General features: G+C 42.4%; 2 protein-coding genes and 1 long non-coding RNA gene across 7 annotated transcripts in view; 1 reads left to right on the forward strand and 2 right to left on the reverse strand.

Moving 5' to 3' along the window:
* Positions 1 to 13,742, reverse strand: part of sh3pxd2b (SH3 and PX domains 2B) — a 17,093-nt gene extending 3,351 nt beyond the window's left edge. The window contains exons 1-15 of one of the 5 annotated variants that reach the window (XM_037270678.1): positions 13,591 to 13,742; positions 13,402 to 13,508; positions 11,425 to 11,505; positions 8,564 to 8,639; positions 7,351 to 7,427; positions 5,001 to 5,092; positions 4,013 to 4,038; positions 3,729 to 3,764; positions 2,572 to 2,703; positions 2,368 to 2,469; positions 2,095 to 2,178; positions 653 to 770; positions 376 to 575; positions 259 to 305; positions 55 to 180 (exon numbers count right to left, since the gene is read on the reverse strand). In XM_037270678.1, the coding sequence (XP_037126573.1) occupies positions 55 to 180; positions 259 to 305; positions 376 to 575; positions 653 to 770; positions 2,095 to 2,178; positions 2,368 to 2,469; positions 2,572 to 2,703; positions 3,729 to 3,764; positions 4,013 to 4,038; positions 5,001 to 5,092; positions 7,351 to 7,427; positions 8,564 to 8,639; positions 11,425 to 11,505; positions 13,402 to 13,473 (1,269 nt within the window). In that variant the 5' untranslated portion in view covers positions 13,474 to 13,508; positions 13,591 to 13,742. Of the gene's footprint in view, positions 1 to 54; positions 181 to 258; positions 306 to 375; positions 576 to 652; positions 771 to 2,094; positions 2,179 to 2,367; positions 2,470 to 2,571; positions 2,704 to 3,728; positions 3,797 to 4,012; positions 4,039 to 5,000; positions 5,093 to 7,350; positions 7,428 to 8,563; positions 8,640 to 11,424; positions 11,506 to 13,401 lie in introns of all 5 variants that reach the window. The other 4 variants (XM_037270682.1, XM_037270679.1, XM_037270680.1 and 1 more) reach the window with 4 other exon arrangements.
* Positions 1,818 to 20,780, forward strand: part of LOC119134175 — a 46,087-nt gene continuing 27,124 nt past the window's right edge. Inside the window, exons 1-3 of the long non-coding RNA XR_005100279.1 lie at positions 1,818 to 1,905; positions 3,527 to 3,565; positions 11,948 to 12,055. This is a non-coding gene — a long non-coding RNA (uncharacterized LOC119134175). The remainder of the gene's footprint in view (positions 1,906 to 3,526; positions 3,566 to 11,947; positions 12,056 to 20,780) is intronic.
* Positions 14,418 to 18,406, reverse strand: LOC119134173. The gene is made up of 6 exons (XM_037270684.1): positions 18,261 to 18,406; positions 18,046 to 18,113; positions 16,278 to 16,571; positions 16,127 to 16,217; positions 15,522 to 15,661; positions 14,418 to 14,779 (listed from the first exon to the last, which is right to left on the reverse strand). Exons 1-6 carry the CDS (start codon positions 18,389 to 18,391, stop codon positions 14,613 to 14,615), a joined length of 891 nt encoding a protein of 296 aa, XP_037126579.1. The 5' UTR covers positions 18,392 to 18,406; the 3' UTR covers positions 14,418 to 14,612.

Genomic DNA, 20,780 nt, shown 5'->3' on the forward strand with positions numbered 1-20,780 from the left:
AGAAGACATTTGAAATCTTTGTCACTTCACTTCCATCAGGTGTGCATCATTTACCTCCACTTTTACTCCAGCCTGGAAGCTAATCCCATCGGGGATGGTGGTCTGGAAGTCCGCTATTGTGTAGAACTCTTCCTCGACTTGCGGAGGACCGGGCGGCTTGGGAAGATTTGTACCACGTGGCTGTGAAAATGACAACAGTGTTGGTGTCAACCCCGCGAGACCACCATTTGAGGATGGATGGTAAATCAAGTGTCTTACGATAGAAAGATCCCTGCGTGGAGGAGGTCTCTGTCTTAAACCGAATTCTGTCGTCGAACAAAGAATCAGTCAATACCAATTAACGATCGGAAATGTTCATCGTTAAAATGAACCTACTTTTGTTCTCGGAAAAGAACGAGAGTCTGTTTTCTTTCTGATTGCCGTCTCGGTTCTCACGGGTCGGCTGGCTCTGTTTGGAGAATCCGTCCAGGTCGTTGGCGCTGGCGTGTGTGGCGCCGCCCGCTGCCTGCTTCTGGCTTTGAATGTCAGTCTTCTTCAAGTAGGAAGCTGGGGCCCAGCCCTCGCGTCCCTGGTACCTGATCGGATGACAGATTATTGGTCTCACTGTAAAGAGATGTGTAATGTCGAAATAATAGATCATAATATTAATTACCTGATCTTCCACCAGCCCTCTAAATTTTTCTGAAGGACCTCCACAATCATTCCTCTCTCCAAGTCGATCTCATCTTCGTCCCGTGCCGAATACGGATAAACCACAGAATATTTTTCCTCTGGAAAAGAAACAATAAAGACATTAATATAATGTGCCATCTTGGAATATTAATAGAAAACAAACAGGGTATAATCAAATGCATCCAAAACACGTAGCTACTAAATATGCCGTTTCTCTTTTTAGTATTTACTAAAACATTTCTTTATCTTGGCAACTGTACAAGAAGTTTACTGATATATAATAAAGAATTCACTCAACATAGAGTGTTGAGTGAATTGGAGTGTAAATGAGAAATAAACACATGCAAAAAAACACAATATGGTCACTAGGCATGAGTGAGTAGGTGCACATAGTATCAAAAAAATCTGCATTTACCTGCAATGAAGCATTGTTTTGCTTGTGGTTTGTCTCAGCGGCTTTAATATAATGCCATGTTTAATATTGCAGTTGTCATAGTATGTTTGAGAGATATTTAAAATACTGTACAGTATTTTTGTCCACCTTTGTGCTCGGGAAAAACAGCTCAAAATAAAAATAAGCGTGGTGTCCTTAAACGGCATTATTAAAACAGCCAAAATGATTGTTTAACAAAAAAAGAATAGTAAAGTAAAAAGAAGGGCGGAGTCAAACGACGCACAATGAGCCACGCCCCCAATTGCACTCTGCAGCCAGGACTACTCCGGGACTACTTCAACACACCTTTAGCAAAAGTACGTAAACAACGGTGACTTTTCTCCTTTCACTGCGTTCACACGATTTAGCAAATTCGCGTCCCCCAAATGCATGAATATATTCAAGGCTTAATGATGTTACAAACGCGTGTTGTTGCGAAATTGAACGAGCGATTGTTTGACAGATTCACAACAGGTGAGTGCGCCATGCATGCCGAATTGAGGGATTTGAATGACATGCAGGAGAAAAACATGCTAGTACAAAATAAAGTCTTTGCCCAAGTATATTTTGGTGCAAAACATGCACTAATTAGCATTTAATGTTGGGTTGTTGAGCATTTCTAAATAAATGTATGAATCACTCGAACGAATTTGAAAGGTACGTTTGCATGTATTAATACAATTTAAAATTCGTTTTGTTTTGTTTTAACCCTAGATATGTCTTAAGTGGGTGATGAAACCATGCAGTCTGCACACAAGGTCCTCGTTTTACGACGTTGGAAACGTAACCCGAATTTGAAGGTAAGTTAGAACATGACGTCGTCCACCTGGATGCATGACAAAGATGATTTTTGTACTTTAAATGCAAGGATGTCCTTCACATGCACTGACCCTTCATACTACAGCACAAGCCAAGCATAGAGGTTGCATGCATCAACATAGGCACATACATTTAAGGGTGAAGAGTAGAAGAAAATGCGTGCGCTCAACCTTGCCCAAAGCCCGTGCTGAAAAGATCCCCTAAAGTTCGACGGCGGCCCACGTGCCTCGGCAAAGACCAGAATCTCCGAGGTGCTGACGTGGCAGCACGGTGAGGCAAGACAGGAATCAATGTTACACCTCAACCCATCTGCGACTTCCAAATAAAAGCCAGACTTGGATTCAGTCCCTAGATGCTTTCTCATTATTGAAATGGTCGCCGAAAGAAATATCGGATCTTAATCGTCGAAAGCGTCCGCTGAGAAGGCTTTGTTCATCGATTACCTTCCTCTCCTGGAATAGAGAAGTCATCAGGGTCATCTTGGGCCTCCAGGCAGGTGGCAGGAACCCAGCCCTGGGCGTCCTCTGAACTCACGAACCACCAGCCTTGTGAAGGCATTAATGTTCAAAATGGTCCAGTAGGTAATAGAATTGAGTCAATTATTGAGGTTGATACAAAAAAAAACCATGATATGATGGGGAACCTACCTGACTCGTTTTTCTCAATGACCTCCACCACCTGACCCACCCGGAGACTGATCTCGGAGCTTTCCTGCTTCTCGTAGTCTGTTACTGCTACAAACTGGTCCAAAAGGAGCGGGTCAGCTGAATTGCTGTCTCCTGTTAGAGTAATGACAACGCATGCTAGCTTATATTTACTGTTTGCCATTTTTTCCCCCAAGGCAAATTCTCAATAATAAAGCAAAGCCTCCACTCAAATTATTAGTCATTAAATCTCATTAAGGCTCTTAATGGGATATCAGCGTTCTGTCCATGAACTTTTATTACCTGTGCACTTTTCAGATAGTCACCTTGACGTGCTTTTGACTGACACTGTCCAACTGTAATGAAACTTCCACTAATGCAAGTAAATTGACTTTTGGTGACATGCCAAGAATAATTCCAACAAGGTCAGAAGCACCAACAAATAAATGAGAAGAGGCTTAACTAGATTATGAAGAGTCACCCGAATGCAAAGCAGGCGAGGTAGCGGACGTGATTGGACAGCTAGTGTGAGGGAACCCGACCATAAAGACCAATCGATGAGAATGAAGCTTAGAGGTTATCAAAGCTATACAGGGTTATGCAAATTATTAACCAGCACCATAAAAGTACCAACACCGTGGAAAATATGAAGGCAAAGTTCAGTCAGGCTTCAATTCGAAAATGACAGTACATGTGATTAAAATAATAGTAATGGGAAAGACCAAGACTGCAAGCAGATCACTGAAGGTGCAGATGGATGGATAAACACAACTCAATGGGCTCGCAAAACTCAAGCACCCTAAATACGCCACCTCAGATTTGAATGCAGATCCTTCAGTGAGCAGTGGCAAGCAAAGCAAACACAAAACAATATCACATTGTGTTTTAAACCTCAGCATAACACACAAATAAATGGAATAAATCATTTCGATAATGATTCTCTCATTTCCTCCAACAGAAGCCGAGGATGTTTAAACAACTGCAGGTGCCGATGAAGGTAAGATGTCCTTATTTGTAAACTCCATTTTTTTACAATCTGAAATATTGACGTATTTACTGGCTGAGGGGAGGGGGAGAGGGTGGATGTGTTGGGGAGGCCTCGAGCAACTTGCCGGGTCAACACACAGCACGACCAAGCATGACGGTCAGTGTCTTACTACCTCGCTTTAGGATAGTGGTCGCTCTCTCCGCAAACCCTGATGGAAAGGAAAATGAACGGAGAAGAAAACTGAAAGGAAATGACATGGATGCAACTTAAGAGTGAACGGAGATATGAAAGATCTTTTCTTTTAAGAAAATGAACATTTCAATCAATGCTGTTATTCCACCACTAGAGGGAAACACTGACCCAACGCAACTATGGTCACAGGGAGTGTTAAAAAAATAAATAAATACCCACATAAAAAAAAAAAGATTCAATCATAAGTATTGATAAGTGACTCACCTGGTTTCTTCTTTCCTGCTGGTTCCCTGATTAAAAAAACAGACAGAAATACATGACTACAATGTGGAAATTGTTTTCATGAAATACTATATTCAACATTATATCCAATTGTTTACATTTCTGCTATGTAAATACAATGAAGCATCGGCTGCTGTTGATACTGGCCAGCGTTGCTGGAAAACAGGAAAGAATGTGGGAGTCAGCGCCCAACCTTTAACGCAATAGCACACTTATGATTTATCATCTTCCTTTTCCATTTTCTTAAATCACACTGCCTCTCTTTGCGCAACTCCTTTTGCCCGTCTGCCTTTATCAACACGAATGTTGTCGGGCTCGTGAAAGATTGTTTCGAGCAGCTCGGGTCGCAATAAATCCTTCATCATGACTTATTCTACTGTAGAAGAAAAAAAAAGCAAAGCTACCTACCCATGACAAGGAAGGTAATCTAATGATGGGGAATATTACAGAGCAGCTTGAGTGTATTGAATGTCGGGGCTTTTCATTTCTCGGGGAGGTGAAACACAGGTCAAGCAAATCTCATAACACAGCCGGCCGGGGATACGCAGAGTAATACGAATATTGATATAAAAGTAGTAGAGGCAATAAGAGTCGTCATAGAGATGTGTGCAGAAATGGCAAAAGGTAGAGAGTCTTAATCTCATTTCAGTGAAGACGAACCAAGGTTCCTCCTTCACCCATCCCAACATATGCTTGTGAATTTGCATGAGGAGTTAGGAGCCATTTGTCCTTGGCGACCAACTACAGCCGTGTACTGAATACAAAAAGAAAATCTGTCCGAGTGCTGATGAGGCAGAGAGGGTCTGGTCTGCTCTGGCTGTCAGACACCATATATCAAGATTGATAGCGTGGTGACTGATTGCATATTTGTATTCGGATGAGGACTCCTGTTATTGTGTAAATCTTCAACAAGTAATTGATGGATTATTATGAACGTCCCTTGTTGGTTTAAAGGTAAATTGAGACTTACTCCTTGGGTGGATTGAGGTCTTCGGGTCTGGTCTCGAAAAATACTCTGACTTCCTCGCATTGTGAGATGTAGACTGGCAGCTGGATGAGGGCCTGGAAGGACGCAAGATTGTTTTGCATTGTTACAAGAGCAAGTAGAGGAAAAAACTTGTGTGTTGTTTAATCATGTTTACAAAAAATTCATTTTAGTATCCCATGATTTGTCATGTGATGTGTAAAATAACTTTTTATCAAAGACTCCTGCTCCATCATTGGTCCCTGCTGGAGTCTATCGAAGCAACTCCTCATCCCTGTCACGGCCCTCTGCGCGGGATCACTCGCAGAAAACAAATTGACCCCAACAAGTCGACCGCAGATGAAGACAAACGGGCATTTTTGCTCTTGTGTTGCTCTTATCTCTTCTTCCACCCCCTACTTTTGCCTTTGAAGCAAACCAATTAGAGGGGCGACAGACAGTCACCCTGAATCTACCATGCCCTAAACCAGGAGACGGAACATCTCTTGTCCTTGTGCCGGCTGTCATTTTTATTGGGAGCCAGACTACGCCCTCTTCTGCTGAAGCTGGCAGGCAAACACGAATACGATCCATCAAGCTCTCTGTGCTGGCCTCTACCTCGGCTTTTAATACTCTTAAGTGTTTCCCTTCTGTCCTTCGAGGGAGCAGTCGCTGTAACGGCAGGCTCGGCAGCTATCCAGATATCTAGACCAAGGTGCCCTTGTCCTGCGTGGCACTTAGCCTCGTCATATGAGGTTCCTCAAGCCAGTTTTTTTTTTGCAAAGTTAAAAATAGACAGCAATGTTTGCTGATTCATAGTGTAGACAACATCGCTCATTCATAATGCCCACTCCTGAGCTGAATGGTTGATTTAGTCGAGAGCCACGCAAAAACGTCTGCCCCTGCGACCGAGAGGTCAAAGTGCACCGTGAACTGGGTGTCATCTGCTTGGATTTATGCCAGACGGTGGCCCGTCCTCTCATTACCGAGACGGGGGAGCAGCAAGCGTACATTACCGCGAATGGACTTTATGGGCAGCATTAAGATAATTGTGCGTTTGTGTTTTCAAAGAACAAATGGAATGAGAACTACTTGTGCATTCACGACATTCATTACTTCTGCCAAAGCATAGAGTAGAAAGTTGATGCTGTCTGCATACTAATAAAAATTGTCCCTCTCATTTAAAAAAAAAACCCAAACATCTTGACCAAACAATATTGTACTTTTTTTTGAGGGTTGTGAATTATTGCATCATCATGGTGCTTTCCGTTTAAGCTTAATTTGGAACTCACATGGTATCAAGCAGTGTGTGACTGAGGTTGTGTCATCCAAACGCAGCAGTTTCGATGTTGATGCTTGCCCCCCCCCTTCGAAAAAAAAAGGGTATGTTTTTCATGTCTTGAATTAAAAACATAAACGTACCAAACCAGGGGAATTCCATATGAGTCAGGCTAAAAGCCTCAGCTGACTCGGCTCTTCTCCAACATCAACATGAAGTTCCACTTTGCCAACAAGACCATTTAAAAACTGGATGAAAATATTTTGGAGTTGTCGGTCCGATTCAGATATGTTATCTGCTCAAACTGTCCTGACTGAAGTATTTCAGCCACAGCTGTAAAAGTGCTTGCTCCCCACCCACAAGAAGAAAACAAAACTCTCCCAAGGCAAGATGGCGCATTTATTGTGTATACTTAAGTCAAAGCTCATTTTCAAAACATCCTCCATGTTCTGTCCTCAGAGAGGAAAAAGGAGGGGCAATAGTTTAAGCAAATGTAAGAAAAGCACCACTTTTGCTGACAAGAACCAGCTCAGCACCACCAAAATTTGCCCTTAGGGTGTGGCTCCCTGTTGAGAGACGGACGACAGTATAAAAACAAAACTAGAGTCTGTATATACCTTTCGAGATCTAGAAAATCTTCCTCGAATCAGGAATCTGCCTCTCGGGCAGCAGTGAGCTTAATGTTTTTTTTTCTCAAAAAGCAGCAATTAGACATGAGCTATTGGCATGTTTATGACCGCAGTTCCGCTACAGTGGAGCCTAAGCAAGTGCTCTGCTCCATTTTGTGAGGCGATTCATCTCTGCTAAATGTCACAAAATGGCTTGTGTACACCACAAGCAAGTTTAGGAATGAGCGATTCTCCATTTGCAGTCAAGCAAATGTCTCGGGGTCTTATCTAGGGAGTTAAGCAAAGGAAAGATGTTGCACGTCTGGAACGTAACACTATTTGTGAGGCTTGACAAGATATACGGGCTTCTTAGATGCTGAGGAATTTGTGGCTTGCTTATCAATATATCGCGGTAGGAAATGAAGAAAAATAGGTCACAAAACAAGCTTGGACGTGTCCATGGACTCACCCTGCAGTACTCATTGATGGGCCTTAGCCTTTTCATTGCCACATCTCTGATATGACTCCTCCGGAACAGGATCTTCCCTGAAGCAAAGAAAGAAAGACATTTAAAGTCAGGGATTCGAAATGATTTTTGAAAGTGATTTGCCAGCACAAATTATGTTGTCATAACTCTTACCGCCCTGTAGTGCTAACTACAGGTACCGACAAGCTCGACGGTTCAAAATAGTTCCCTTAAAAAAAAAAAACAGCTTTAAGTACTTTTGTTACATGACACAAGAAGTCAGTTCTGGGAAAAGATCTCGAGAGCTGATACCGTGATTCTGAGCTTATTGGCGATACAAAGGACTGTCAGCTGTAGTCCAAAGCAAAACATTTTTGAACCAGTTCTGAAACAACTTAAGGAACACAGGAAGAAAGAATAAAGTAGAAGAGGAAAACTGGATTGCTGAGTGGATAGATGTTGACCTGGAAAGATCTCAGGCTCACTCGCACATTTTTCACAGCCACCAAGTATGTTTAATCAAACCACAGGAGACAAATTGTAAAAGTGCCTTTTTTGGGCACTTGGGTGACCATATGTTGAACCAGTCAAGGTCATTAAAGACAATCATCCCCCTCATTTTTTTTACTATCTTCTCATACACTGAAAGAGTACTTGGCAACTTTCCAAAAGGAGTCAATGAAGCTGTAGTGACTCAACATTGCCCACTCTGTGGCTTCAGCAGCAGATGAATAGGGCTTATTTTGTGAGAAGACATTCAGGAAGCAGACACTCTTAAACCTTCTGAGACAGGAGTGACCTTACAGTCATTTCACTTTTCTGGTTGGAGATGAGGAAAGCAGGATATTTATATATATATATATTTATTTTTTCTTCAAGTGGGCTGCCGAGTATGATTACGGCTGTGTTGTGTCTCCTCTTTACTCTTCTCCCACTACCTCAGAGTTCATTAAACAGGCTGTGTTTTTGTGCGTGTATCTCCTCAATGAGTTCCAGATCTGTGTGGCCTCAAAGAAATCCTACCCCAAGCCTGGTAGGGGAGCTTTGGGTGGGGTGAGGCATTTTTTTTTCCTCCCCCAAAAATTTGCTTGGGATCTCTTGTGCTTAATCAGAGAATAATGAACTACGTACTTGAATGATTAGTTGGAGTCGTAAAAGCATCGTTTTGGCAAGGCCGAGTTTGCGACTCACAAAATATCAAACCTTGCACTCTTACCCGGTAGAAACGGGATGATCCTTCGCTTGGGGTCCTTCTGACCTCCTTCCACTGGGAATTTATCCAACAGCTCCATCTGAAACATAGCAACGTATAATTAAAATCCTCCAAATGATGTAAATGTCACATTGACTGCATGCAATGGAATGGCTCAGGTTGACATAATTCAAATCAGCACTTTCTGCAAGATCTGCCAATGTTTAGAATGCACTGAGCAGATGGTCCCCCGTTCCCCCCCCTCGGTTGCAAAGTCATTTCAAAACTAGTCATGTATCAGTTTGTTGTGTGACCTATACCGTATATATTATGTTATGTTGATACATGGCAATCATTTATTTACTTTTTTTTAAATAAGCACTTAGGAGATAACGGACAGTGTCAATGGTCCAGAAACAACAACTAGCCTTCTGTGAGAGGCGCAGACTAATAAATGCCCGCTCAACTGCTATTTTCCTGAACGGCAACGTGCAAGGGGATAAACACAGGGGACCCAGTACACATTTCTTGTAACCACTCCCATGTGTGAATGCGGACACACCCAGCCGGCCGGCCACTCTCTGTCTCTAGTCTAAACCATGCAGCTCCTCTGTAATCAGAGCCACTCAGACAAGAAAGGCCATCCGCTGGGAGCTATGAGTCTCTCTCAAATGCCACTGGCATCAAGCCTCCTATGTCAAATATTCAAAGTTGTCCAACAAGGCGATGACTGGGGAATGTCAAGTGCACTTGGCCTCAACTTGAAATAATCGGCTCGAGCCCATCTACTTGAAGTTTTCCCTCCTTCAGTTCCACAGATAATCTGCTAAATGTTCTTTCCTCCAACTTGCGCACAATTGCTGTATTCAAATGATATCCAGTTTTGTCCTTCAGCTAATTGTAACCTGGATTATGAGGAAATTCTAAAATTGATGCTTTTCTGAAACATTGCATATTCCACCTGCTAATTAGTATGCAACTTTTAAGTATAATTATTGCTGATTCAGAGACATAAACCTCCCTCCACCAGGCTGTAATTTGTCTGGTTCATATCCGGTTTACTCACATCAGCCCACAAATAAAAATTTTGGAGACTCCCGTGAATCAAGCGCAACAACAATGGCTGCTCTCTTTGCAGTTTCTGAGCCTGAAGATGATTGCACTCGCTCAACTGCATATGGAATTTGTCTGAGGTCATTTGAAACCCTTTACATGGTTACAAAACGGACAGAATCGTTTTAGAACACTGTCATTTTGGAAAAGTTTCATCCGGACTATATTCAGGTCATTCTTAACATCGATATTAAAAGACCATCTTCAACAGTTTAAGGAGACATATGGCAAAGTGGTTAACATGTTAATGAATCAGTTTAAAAGCTTCCCTATGAGCAGCCCCCCCATCGCTCAACTAAAACGTGCTCCCCCATTAAGAGTTTTTTTGATACTCGATTACTGCACATGGAAAATATGTGACAGCTGTGCAACACTTAAGAAGCAATGCGTTGGATTTTTTTTCCCCCCCCCACTTGCTTTTAAGTGTCGCCAAAAAGGGACTGCGGACACGTGTGCAGCATGGAAAACTGGTTTTAGTGACCTGAATAGAATTAGTTTTTTTTTAAATTTGAAAACCCACAAGGATGACCCCGTTGCAGAAACATTTCCATCCTCCATGAAGAAACCCGTCTATTTCTGTTCAAGGTTTAGATCTTCACAACTACCAAGAGGTTTTATATTTAAACACTCATTGTACGAGATAAATTCTACGAAGAATCAATGTGTGCAAAAATGAGATGTTTGGCGAAACACATCCATCCCATTGTTAACTTCTCATACTGCTTGGGCCAGCTGTGTTGATGCAAAGTGCTGACTAACACTTCCTGTTTGGCCTTGAGGTGCCGACATGTGTTTCTTTAGAATATATATAGATACACACACACACACACACACACACACACGTCATCTTCTCTGTGTTCCCTTTCGTGTTCATCCAGCATGCGAGTGCTTGCAGCGATGACCAAAGTGACCGTAAAGTGTCAGGATATGATCGCAAAGAGCCTGACGGGAAATTAAAAGCGGGCAATAAGAGGAGACAAATGACTGTGTTCCGCATCATTAGGCTGCATGAGAGGACGCCTGATGATGTCATCACTACTCCCCAGTGGAGTGCAATAAGATCATTGGCTGCAATACTATCTATGGAATAAGATCCAATAGAGACATATTTCCATTATTTAGCCTAAAGCTATTGATTTAGCTGCTTCATCCAAATAGACAGCCACAAATCCTCTGGATGATAATTGTACAAATAATTCATGAACACTTCAGAAAATGAGCTATTCAAAAGAATGACATGATTGATAAGATTCCCCATCATCAATTTAGCCAACAATACCTCAACATTTCAAATGAAGCTAGTTGTGATTTTAGTATGGGAGCCCTGTAGCAGCTCATGTTTCTGATGGATCCTAATCAAGTGAAAAGCCTTGTAATGCAATTAGGGTTAGTCATGTATTGTGTTTCTCTGCAAGTCCTTGCAGCAAATCTACGAGCTCAGAAAGAAGAAGGGAAACCAACTCGAATGCTAATTCCGTCTTTGCACAACACTCGCACTACTGGCATGACTTTTGCCGATGATTCAGACATTTCTGTGGTCATCACACATTCAGCCCTGCACTCCCTTAACTAGACCGGGCCCTTTTCCGGGCGGGGATGAGAGAGTACTACAAATATGGTCTTTCCTGGCGAAGAAGTGCTTTTTATTTTCTTTCCATTATTTTAAATTTCGTTGTACATGTGTGACAATGACAATAAAGATCTATTCTAAGATCTATTTTTCACGTGAAACTGAATTAGAATGTAAATGCCTAAATGAGATTCTCACTCACCTGCAGGTCAAAAAACTTGCTGTAGCGTCTGTAAATGAGTTCGGTGCTGCCATCGGTCCAGGAAACTTTGATGATGTAAACCTAGGAGAAAAGAAAACATTATTTGCAATTTTTTTTTTCTTCCTCTAGTGTGATAATATCGAGCTATTACATGTTGTCGTCTCCGGTTCATGTACACCGCTTCCTGTTAAAGACGGAAGTCATTATCCGGCCAGGATACTGTAGCCCAGACTCCCGCCATGGTTGAGCAAAAGCCATTTGTTTGTTTCTCCAGACACTTAGTAGGCCCCCTCGTCATTTATTTATTTATTTTTTCTTGACACTAACAAACCAGACAAAGGTCAAAGGTCAGAACAAATCCTCTTTGGCTGAAGTAGTACAAAAATCCAACAGAGCTAAACAAGAAGCCATTTGTGAAAGTCATGACATCACATTCTGAAAACAAGCCATTTCTTGCAAACTAAACTCATACTGATGACCAAAGTGTGACGCTTGACCCGGTTCTTTATTCTCCTCCCTAAAGGATCGCAGTGGCTGGAAACTCCCTGGTGATGGCTGCTGGCCTCCCTCCCAGATTTTCCCTTGCTCTTTCAAGGATAACTGGAGACAAAGATGACACTGGAAAGACCAGGTAAATAACCGGCCAGAATTTCAAATTGGTTTATGTAAACATGAACATGCAGTGTGTGAGCTTAAAAAGGGCTTGGTTCAAATTGATGAGCTGATATGTATGAAGGTGTACGGTCAGCAAATCTGCTGCTGAGAAAAGCTGTTAAATTTGCTCTCCAAAAACATTCAGAGTTCCTCTTTGGATGCAAACAAACATACGATCACGCACCAGGGCCTCGGAACTAACCCCTGCTGCATCTTTTGGCAGCCTGGCGCTTGGCCTGCTGCTCACATGATGTCATCCATGTGCACTTTGGCAGGCAACAGCCTCTATGACCTCCTCGCTCACTTAACACTGAATGATGGAGGCTCTATTGTCCAGTGCTAAGAAATGAGCCATTGTCTTGTTCACATTCTTTAGTCCCACACCAACACGGCAGTAGGAAAAAAAAAATCCAACCTTTCTTAAAATCACAGTAATAAAGATGCCTGTACCTTTAATATTTTTTTTAAGATGATGCCAATTTGAGCCTGGAACGGATTGAATCACTTGACATGATTTCCTATGGAATAATAGTTTTGAAAATATTCCCAACCTGGTTTTGGCTGAGTAGTGGCTGGCAGGGCTGCCTTTCCAGTAGCCAAAAAAAAAAAAGCAGCACAGTGGAATAATAGTTAGCATGTCTGCCTCTTAGTGGAGAGGTTCTGGGTTTGAATCTTGGTTTGGGCCTTCATATGTGGAGGTTGCATGTTCATCTTCTGTAGAGGTTATTATAACAGTGCTATATGAACATCTCCTGACTCAATATAAGGTCACGTGTACATTTGAGTGTGTGAAATACACACAGTATTAGGTACATTAATGATTGATAGTCATTTTTATGATTATGGTTATAACTGAATAGCACGTCGTCATTGCAAGAGCTCTTTCTAATATTTCCATATATGTAATATTTCCATTTTGGAGTGCCTGGAAATTGTGCGAAATGTGGAATGTACACATTTTATACTCCCCCAGATGCAGTGAAATCGGAGGGGGTCATCCAGAAACTCCATTCGAGTGCAACTCTTTAACTTACCCCAGAATTTTTAACTTGTAACGCATACTTTTTATAACTAAGTGTACTAATACCCATATATTACTTTACACACGGTCGGGAATGTACAAAACTAAAGTGCGTTCCTTTAAAGCAAAATCCCGTTAGAAATCTGGCATCTGGCAGATAGCGGTAATATGATCCTCTCTTTGTTTTTACTTTAGTCAACAGAAGAGGAGGAGGAAAAAAGGTGGGGAAAGCTGCAGAACAACATTTTGTTTCACAATTGAACTACCGACATGTTGTTTTAGTCAACTAATAGCAGTCTTACATAATGTTTGCTGGGGTTTCTCCGTTTTTGAACATCTTGCACGGTCACTTCTTGCACGGTCCTCCTTGGCATGATGTCCTCCTCGGTATTTCGCCTCCAAGATCAATCTGACGGGCTTTCAATAAGTGAGCGATGAATAAAGTTTGCACCGTGACGGTTCTTAGTCATCCGCGTCTCCCAGATGCGCACCTTCAAAATGATTTTTTTCCCCCCCTCCGGTAGGTCACCCTATTTCCCGTCCCACGTTACGCTATCCGGGAAAAGTTGCAGACTTCCTAGTTTGCGCGTCTCCCCCTTCTGTCTTTCTTTCTTTCTTTCTCTCTTTCACGAGCGCTAAGCACACTCCCAGCCTATCCCAGCTCGCCCACTTCAGCTCAAAGTGGGACGGTCCAGTAGAAGGGAGAAAAAAAAAGAAAAAGAAAGAAAGAAATGCTTCGAATACGAACCTCCTCCCCCGCGGCTTACAGGATAGGACCATGATGACATCTAGGTGCGCTCTTTGCTGTCAAACTGTTTTGGCACAGAATAGAAAAACCACCAATGACGTCACTGGAAACGGTCGCAAATTGATCATCTATCATCAATTTATCATCAACCTATCATCTATCTATCATCTAGTATCTATCATCTATGTATCCGTCATCATCATCTATTTATCATCTATTCATTATTTTAATCTATCATTTGTGTATCTGTCATCTATTTATCAATTCAACGATTTATTTACCCATTTATCTAATGTGGCTATTCGTGACGCGTGTTTGGGTACTTGTTGTAAAACAGCACCATCTTCTGACCGGTTTAGTTCATTACATTGGTACTGTACATGTGGCACTTTACCCAATTCAGCTGATGACACGTTCAAGGCTGCAAAGGAAAGTAAAAATATGGTTTTGGAAGCCATCAAAATGAAAAACTCTACAATACTTAATATAAGCATTTGAGAATGTGGAATAGTGATACTCAAGGTTGGATTCCTTCTTGAAAATTGAATTATTTAATCTCAAAACTGAAAATCTATTGCAAACTTTTAATGCACAATATACCATCATGACCACTATCATGGATATATTTTTCCTATACAAAAATCAGTCATAGATCAACTGCAATAAATGTTTCTCGTAATGACAGTGAATGATAAAGCTGGATGATACTGCTCCTGCTTTTATACTGTAGAGTATTTTTAGCAAATAGAAACTGTAAATAGACAGTCAAATGAAGGGTGAAGGGTCAGTGCCGTCACACATCTGCAGCTTCAGGTGCGAGGTGATGCCGGCGAAACGCTCCTGCAAGGGCAGCACGTAACCCAGCGGGTCCCCCGACGCCACCGTGCCAGTGTAACGCAAAGGTCGAATGTTAAAGATCTTTACACAGTGCTCTGGGCGGGAGAAAGAAACAGACTCCCTTGAATTCATTTGAATAAATCTAATGCTCCAAATCTTTGCCGTATAGAGGAGTGGCTTTGCTCCAATAGGCATGTTTTTAGAATGTCAGTGGAAGCCAAAGAGAAATATTAGTTTTCCGCTATACCACCACGCTGGGGAAATAACAGCACATATTAACCTGATGTTTTAGAATCCCAAATCGAACCTCAAAATGCCATTGGAGAGCTCCGGAGTTAACTCAAGCCCATCACCTGCGCCTGCTAATGGTGCGTTTTCGGCATTAATGCGCGTGTCAGGACGAGGTAATGCCTCTTCTGTGATGTTTAATCATGTCTTGGCTTTAGCGAAAGATGAAAGGAGCCGGACTGCACATACAGGCTTTTCTGATAATGCTGCTCAATTAGGGGCCAAGGGACTAATGATGTTCTCTCGGGATGCTCTCAAGATACCCCCACGCAAACATGCAAACACGTATGGCTGGGATTTCCATTTGGCCTGTGATGATGGTTATTTATTTATTTTTTTACACATGAAGAGGGGTCCTTGGTGTTAAAGGCAACCAGGAGTTCAGCGGAATCTTAATCTAATCTCTTTAATCTCTAAACTTCCTTCCCACGGTTTCGCCATAATACCAGAGGCAGCACCTTTGGTCATAAAAATGACATTAGCCCACCAAATCTTTCCCACAGCTCTTGTAAAAAGTAAAAAAAAAACATAATATTGAGTCACTCTTACTGTCATTGGCAAGTTTGACGCCATCATACTGGAAACCAGCTGCATCTTTCTGACTCACTGGTCCAGCCAGAGAGCCTGAGAATGGAGCGCTGACTGCACCGTAGTCAGCACACACCAAGTCCACTGTGCTGTTTAGACCTCTGAACAGGAGGCAGGGTTAGAAAAAATGGCATGAGAAGGAAGTATCAGTAATATCGTAAAACAGAGTTCCACTTGAATTTGTCACAGAAGGCCAAATACGAAATTGCGTAACACAACCTAAAAGTGTTTTTATTGGGTCCCTGGGTGGCTTGTCAAGTTCAAAGTTTTATTTCTGTTTGATGATTTTTGCACCGTCAGTCTTCTGCCCCAGGTACTCACCCAGACCTTGGAGACGCGCCAGTTATCCATTACAAAATACTGCATGTCCAAAGATACACCGCAATTGCTTTTTCACTTCCTGCGATACGGCGCGCTCGTCTTGACAAAGTAGCTCATAACTCTCAGATCACAGAGCGAGCGAGACGAGAGACGCCTTAGGGTACTTTTCGAAAGTTGATCACACTGGAAATTCAGCATGAAAAACATTTTATGTTTTAAAAAAAAAAGAGAGCTGAGCAAATCACCCGATGGAGTCGAAAGCTCCACAACCGTGCATGTCGCAGCTCCTCACTCTGTTGTTATAGTGACCGCTGCATAGGACACTCCAAGCTCCAACTATGGAGAAGATAATATGTAAGTGGACGGACTAACCTGAAGACGCTATCCACCCTTTACCTGGCATACAGCACAGCCTGGTCGTTCCATGCCCTGAACATTTGTCTCTCAGGTATCGACCTTGGCAGACGAATCGCTGGAGCTGGCAGATGCCTCCCAATCTGGTGCAGCCGGCATCATTTGTTCTTCCGCTTCTTGCCTTTTTGACCTTCCTCCTTCGGGTGACAGCTTCAGGTCTCCTGTCGTCTGCTTCGGCGTCATTTTTCATCACCTTAATGGCGCTGTCAGCCTTTTTCCCAGGGCCTTGAATTATTAGACTTTTCCTCTTGTCGTGTCCTGAAGCGCACAGGACATCTGGAGATATGAAAGGCGAAGTTAGAATTATTCGGATTAGTAAGGAAGTCACCTTTTAAAATGACTTGGCTGGGAAATTTATTGGTATAAACTTTTGGGGAAATGAACACAACCTCCCTGATAAGAAAAGAGTCAGGGCTAAATTGCTATTCTTTAAAGCCGCCCGACGCGAATGATCAATATCTAAGGCGGAGTTGCAGATTGCTTTACAATGTTATCAAAGGGTAGTGAGCATTTTGCGGACACTCGCAAATGGCTTTTGGTGAAACACAAGTTGGGATGAAGTCTTACTCTGCTGATGGAATCACATTTTCCTTTATACTTTCTCGTCTCGCACTTGTTGAAGGACTGCCTCCACGCGGACGAAGCAATTCAGTTATTCATAGAGTGTCTTCAGTCTGACATATACTAATTACCCGGCTCAGACACGCGCCTTTGCTCTTCATTAACTCCATTAACCCCCAGCGCCACAGAAGATATTTCAATGACGCTAGCCTGTAAAAAAAAAAAAAAAAAAAAAACCTGCACTGTGATTGAACAAAGCCGCTTATCTCCGCAAGACTTTTAAATGGCTGCCAGCCAGTCGGAAGATGGCTGGCTGCGGCGTGGCCAAGCAATTTTCAACCTGTACGTGGACTGAAATGAGAAAGGGCAGCATTTTGGATCAAAAGTCTTGTTGGGCTTCTGGTACTGAATAATGATTCGGGAGGTGGATGCTGCACGTGATGCTTTCTTGGATACTGGTCGGCTTCTTAATCGATACAGGGCAGGTCTAGGTGCTTTAATTATGTATGTATTGCACAGCATTGTGAATAAATCAATACTTTTAACTTTGGGGGAATAGTTTGGCTGCCACCGGGACTTTGACCCACTAGATGGGCGGGTTGAGTTTAATTGAGGAGTTCCCTTTAAAGTAGCATGATGGCGCTAACTCCGGAATGCTAAATACAGTTAACAGTTTAGGAGGATCATTTTCTATTCCGATTGACTGGCAGGCTCTTCAACTCCATCCGACATTTTGCGCAATGCCGCTGCTGGGCTGAATTGTGTCCAGAGTGTGGCATGACTCATTTCATCTCTCAACAAGTCTCATTTTCATGTCACTCGGCAGACCTTGGGAGTCAGCGTGTGCCTTGAGCTTTGCAGTTAGATGCAATGATTTAATGAGATGCACCGATTTAATGATGCATTAAGCATTCAATCATGCTTTAAATGTCTCCCCTACTGGCATTCTAGCAAAAAGACCCAAATTCCCCCAAGGTTTGTATTTATAGACCTTCGCTCATGGTGACCTCTGTGGTCAAACATTTTTTTTTTCCTATTTATTCTTCTTCTGACAGATATTATTCATGTGTTGCATGCGGACTTTACACGTGTGTCTGCTCAACTTGATTTCAGCATTGCATGTGTTATGATGCATATGATAAGATGCCCACATGGTGTGTGCACTTTATATACAATACATACGACTTACAACATATCAGGAAAGTGGTCACAGTGAAATGTAGTCCAAGCAGCATTGCATTGCCGGGAAAAACAAATCTGTTGCACAGACAACAACAAAATGATCGTGCCAATTATATTCAAAATAAAAAGCGTCGTTGGTTATGAATTGTTTCATCTCGTCAATTTTCAATTCTGATAAATCTGTTATAAATTACAAGTGAGATAAAATGGGGTTATACTTACCTGTGCCACTGAGAAGTTGCAGTGTTGCAATAGGAGTGGGTCAAAACACAAGGGAGGAACTGTTTGGGGAAAAAAAACTGGAGACATTCCCCCTGTGTCAATATTGATATTGGCTCGTGGTAAAGGCACATATTTAGTTGCTCGAAAAAAAGGGCTGTTTATTGAGTTTTTGCCGCTTCACTGAAAACGACTCGGAGCTTGCAGTCAAAGTGTAAAATTCAATTCGCTCTTGTATTTACTGTAGAATGAGTTACAACCATCTGAGCCTATTTTTCTTATAAAATAATGCTTTGACACATTATCGTAATGAGATATATTGGCTGTAAAAGCTTGTATTTCAAAACAACGCAGAAACTCCAGGTGGCTTTTTTTCATTTTCATTGCACTATAAAATATAACAATAAGCCGTACGTGACGATATTTCGATGCTCCATTGGGAAATGTGGCTCAAAACACTGTCTGCTTTACGGCTTGCAGACTTTGCTCTTTACAGCCATATGACATATTATGCTTTCTGCACTTTTCGTTGAGGCTGTGATGGAATTTAATCATAATTGATTTTGACCTGAGCATGTTCACGCTGTGATTACGTGAATACATATGTAGATATTAGCAAATACCGTAATTTTCGGACTATAAGTCGCACCGGAGTATAAGTCGCACCAGCCATAAAATGCCCAAAAAAGTGAAAAAAACCCATATATATGTATATAAATCGCTCCTGAGTATAAGTCGCCCCCCCACCCAAACTATGAAAAAAACCGCGACTTATAGTCCGAAAATTACGGTACACAAATGGTTGTTCCACCAGACTCAGTAGCTGAGAACATGCAATTGTATGGCTTTTGAGACGCTTCAAGTTTTTTATCCGTCTGAATAATGCAGAGAGAGAGAGAGAGCGAGAGAGAGAGCACTTTGGAAGAAAGTCATCCGACGCATTTGGTAAACAAATATCTGGGCAACGTAGTACCCAGGTTGAAGCAGATGGCTTTACATCAGAAAACAAGAGAGGAGAGTTGGGGAGCGGACTAATGATGTAGAAAGAAAGGTTAGTGGCTCTTAAATGTGAGAGGACAAGAGGAGAAAAGCTGAAAAAGTCAAAGAAAAGCCATGCAGCCAGATAGAGAGATGAATCACGAGTCATTCTGTTTGCAGAAGAAAGCCTTGCCGTAATTCTCTATGGGAGTCCTTTTGATGCGCCGATGCTTAAATAGAAACTCGGGCCACATTCTTCATGCTCCTGAGTGGATGGAACTGACATTTCAGTTAGTTGTGGCATTTGGAGAAAAGAGGAGACGAGATGCTACAAGTGTTTCCTAGCAACAGTTCTCTGCAGAAGCTCTCCCACGTGAACGCCCCCACCCCCACCCGCCCAGCAGCCCCTAAACGCACCCACCCACACCCCCTCTGAACTCCCTCCCTCCCTCCCTCCCCAAGATAGGAGTTGCAGCAATGCACCACTTGCTTCAGACCTGGAATGCATTTTAATTCCACACCATCAGGCCTCCGTGGAAGCCACGTTGACGTTGGCCCCCTCCTTTGCCCAATATACGGATTAAAAAAATATTTTCATCCATTTAAAAGCTGTGCGATTAAAATGCACTTCTAGTGCCCTTTTTTTTTATGCGGCTCAGGTGAAGAGGGCGTTGCACAAACATCTAGCATGTGCAGTAAGGCTGAGTGAGTTGATAGTGAAATGGTGCTGGCAGCAGACAGAGGGCACTAAAGTCTGAAGAATCAATGGATGGATGTGAGGGTGGGCAGATGACTCCTGATCTAGAGGGAACAAAAACGACATTTAGATTAAGGATTCAGCCATCCGTTTTCTGGCACGCTTTTCCTCACGAGGGTCACAGGTGGTGCACACCCTGGAGGTCTGGACTGGTTGGCAGACAACTGCACTACAGTAAATGTTATCTGCAATTCTATTTCTCAACATTACATGAATCCGCTTAATCCTGCAGATGCTAAAAAAAAGTCTTGAAAGTCACAGCAGGCTATGCGTAACTAGTTTGTTATTGAGAAGTCAGGACCGAATGCCAGAGCAGACATACAGAACGTTGTGGGTCAAAATGAGGAATTCACAGGGGGATGGATTTTGCGCCGATCAAAGCGTGATTGATGAAGCATTGCAGACAAGAGCGAGCATATCAAAGCCAGCAGGGAGGGTGGCGAAATCGTCGCCTGCAGCTTCGGCCAAAACGATGATGGGGAACGAGGAGATGAATGAAGATTGAAACAAATATGTCTTCCTAATGTTGGCTGGGTTCATTCAGATACCGCTTTCAAAGTTTGTGCGGGCAATCTAATATAAGCCCTGGGCCCTACCAGGTCCCCCATCCATTTATTGAAGACCACCCGAACAGACTCAGCCTTAAAAAATAACCGTTTCCCTCATGCAGCTTCGTTTCACATCCGAGCTGAATCTTTATTCAAAATCAGTTTCACAAAGCGGCATGCAATTACATCCACATTATCAGTAATTACGGAGTTTTCAAGTCCTTCAATGTTGCTTCGGCG

Source organism: Syngnathus acus, chromosome 14 (genome assembly GCF_901709675.1).
Source record: "Syngnathus acus chromosome 14, fSynAcu1.2, whole genome shotgun sequence".
Lineage (NCBI taxonomy): Eukaryota > Metazoa > Chordata > Actinopteri > Syngnathiformes > Syngnathidae > Syngnathus > Syngnathus acus.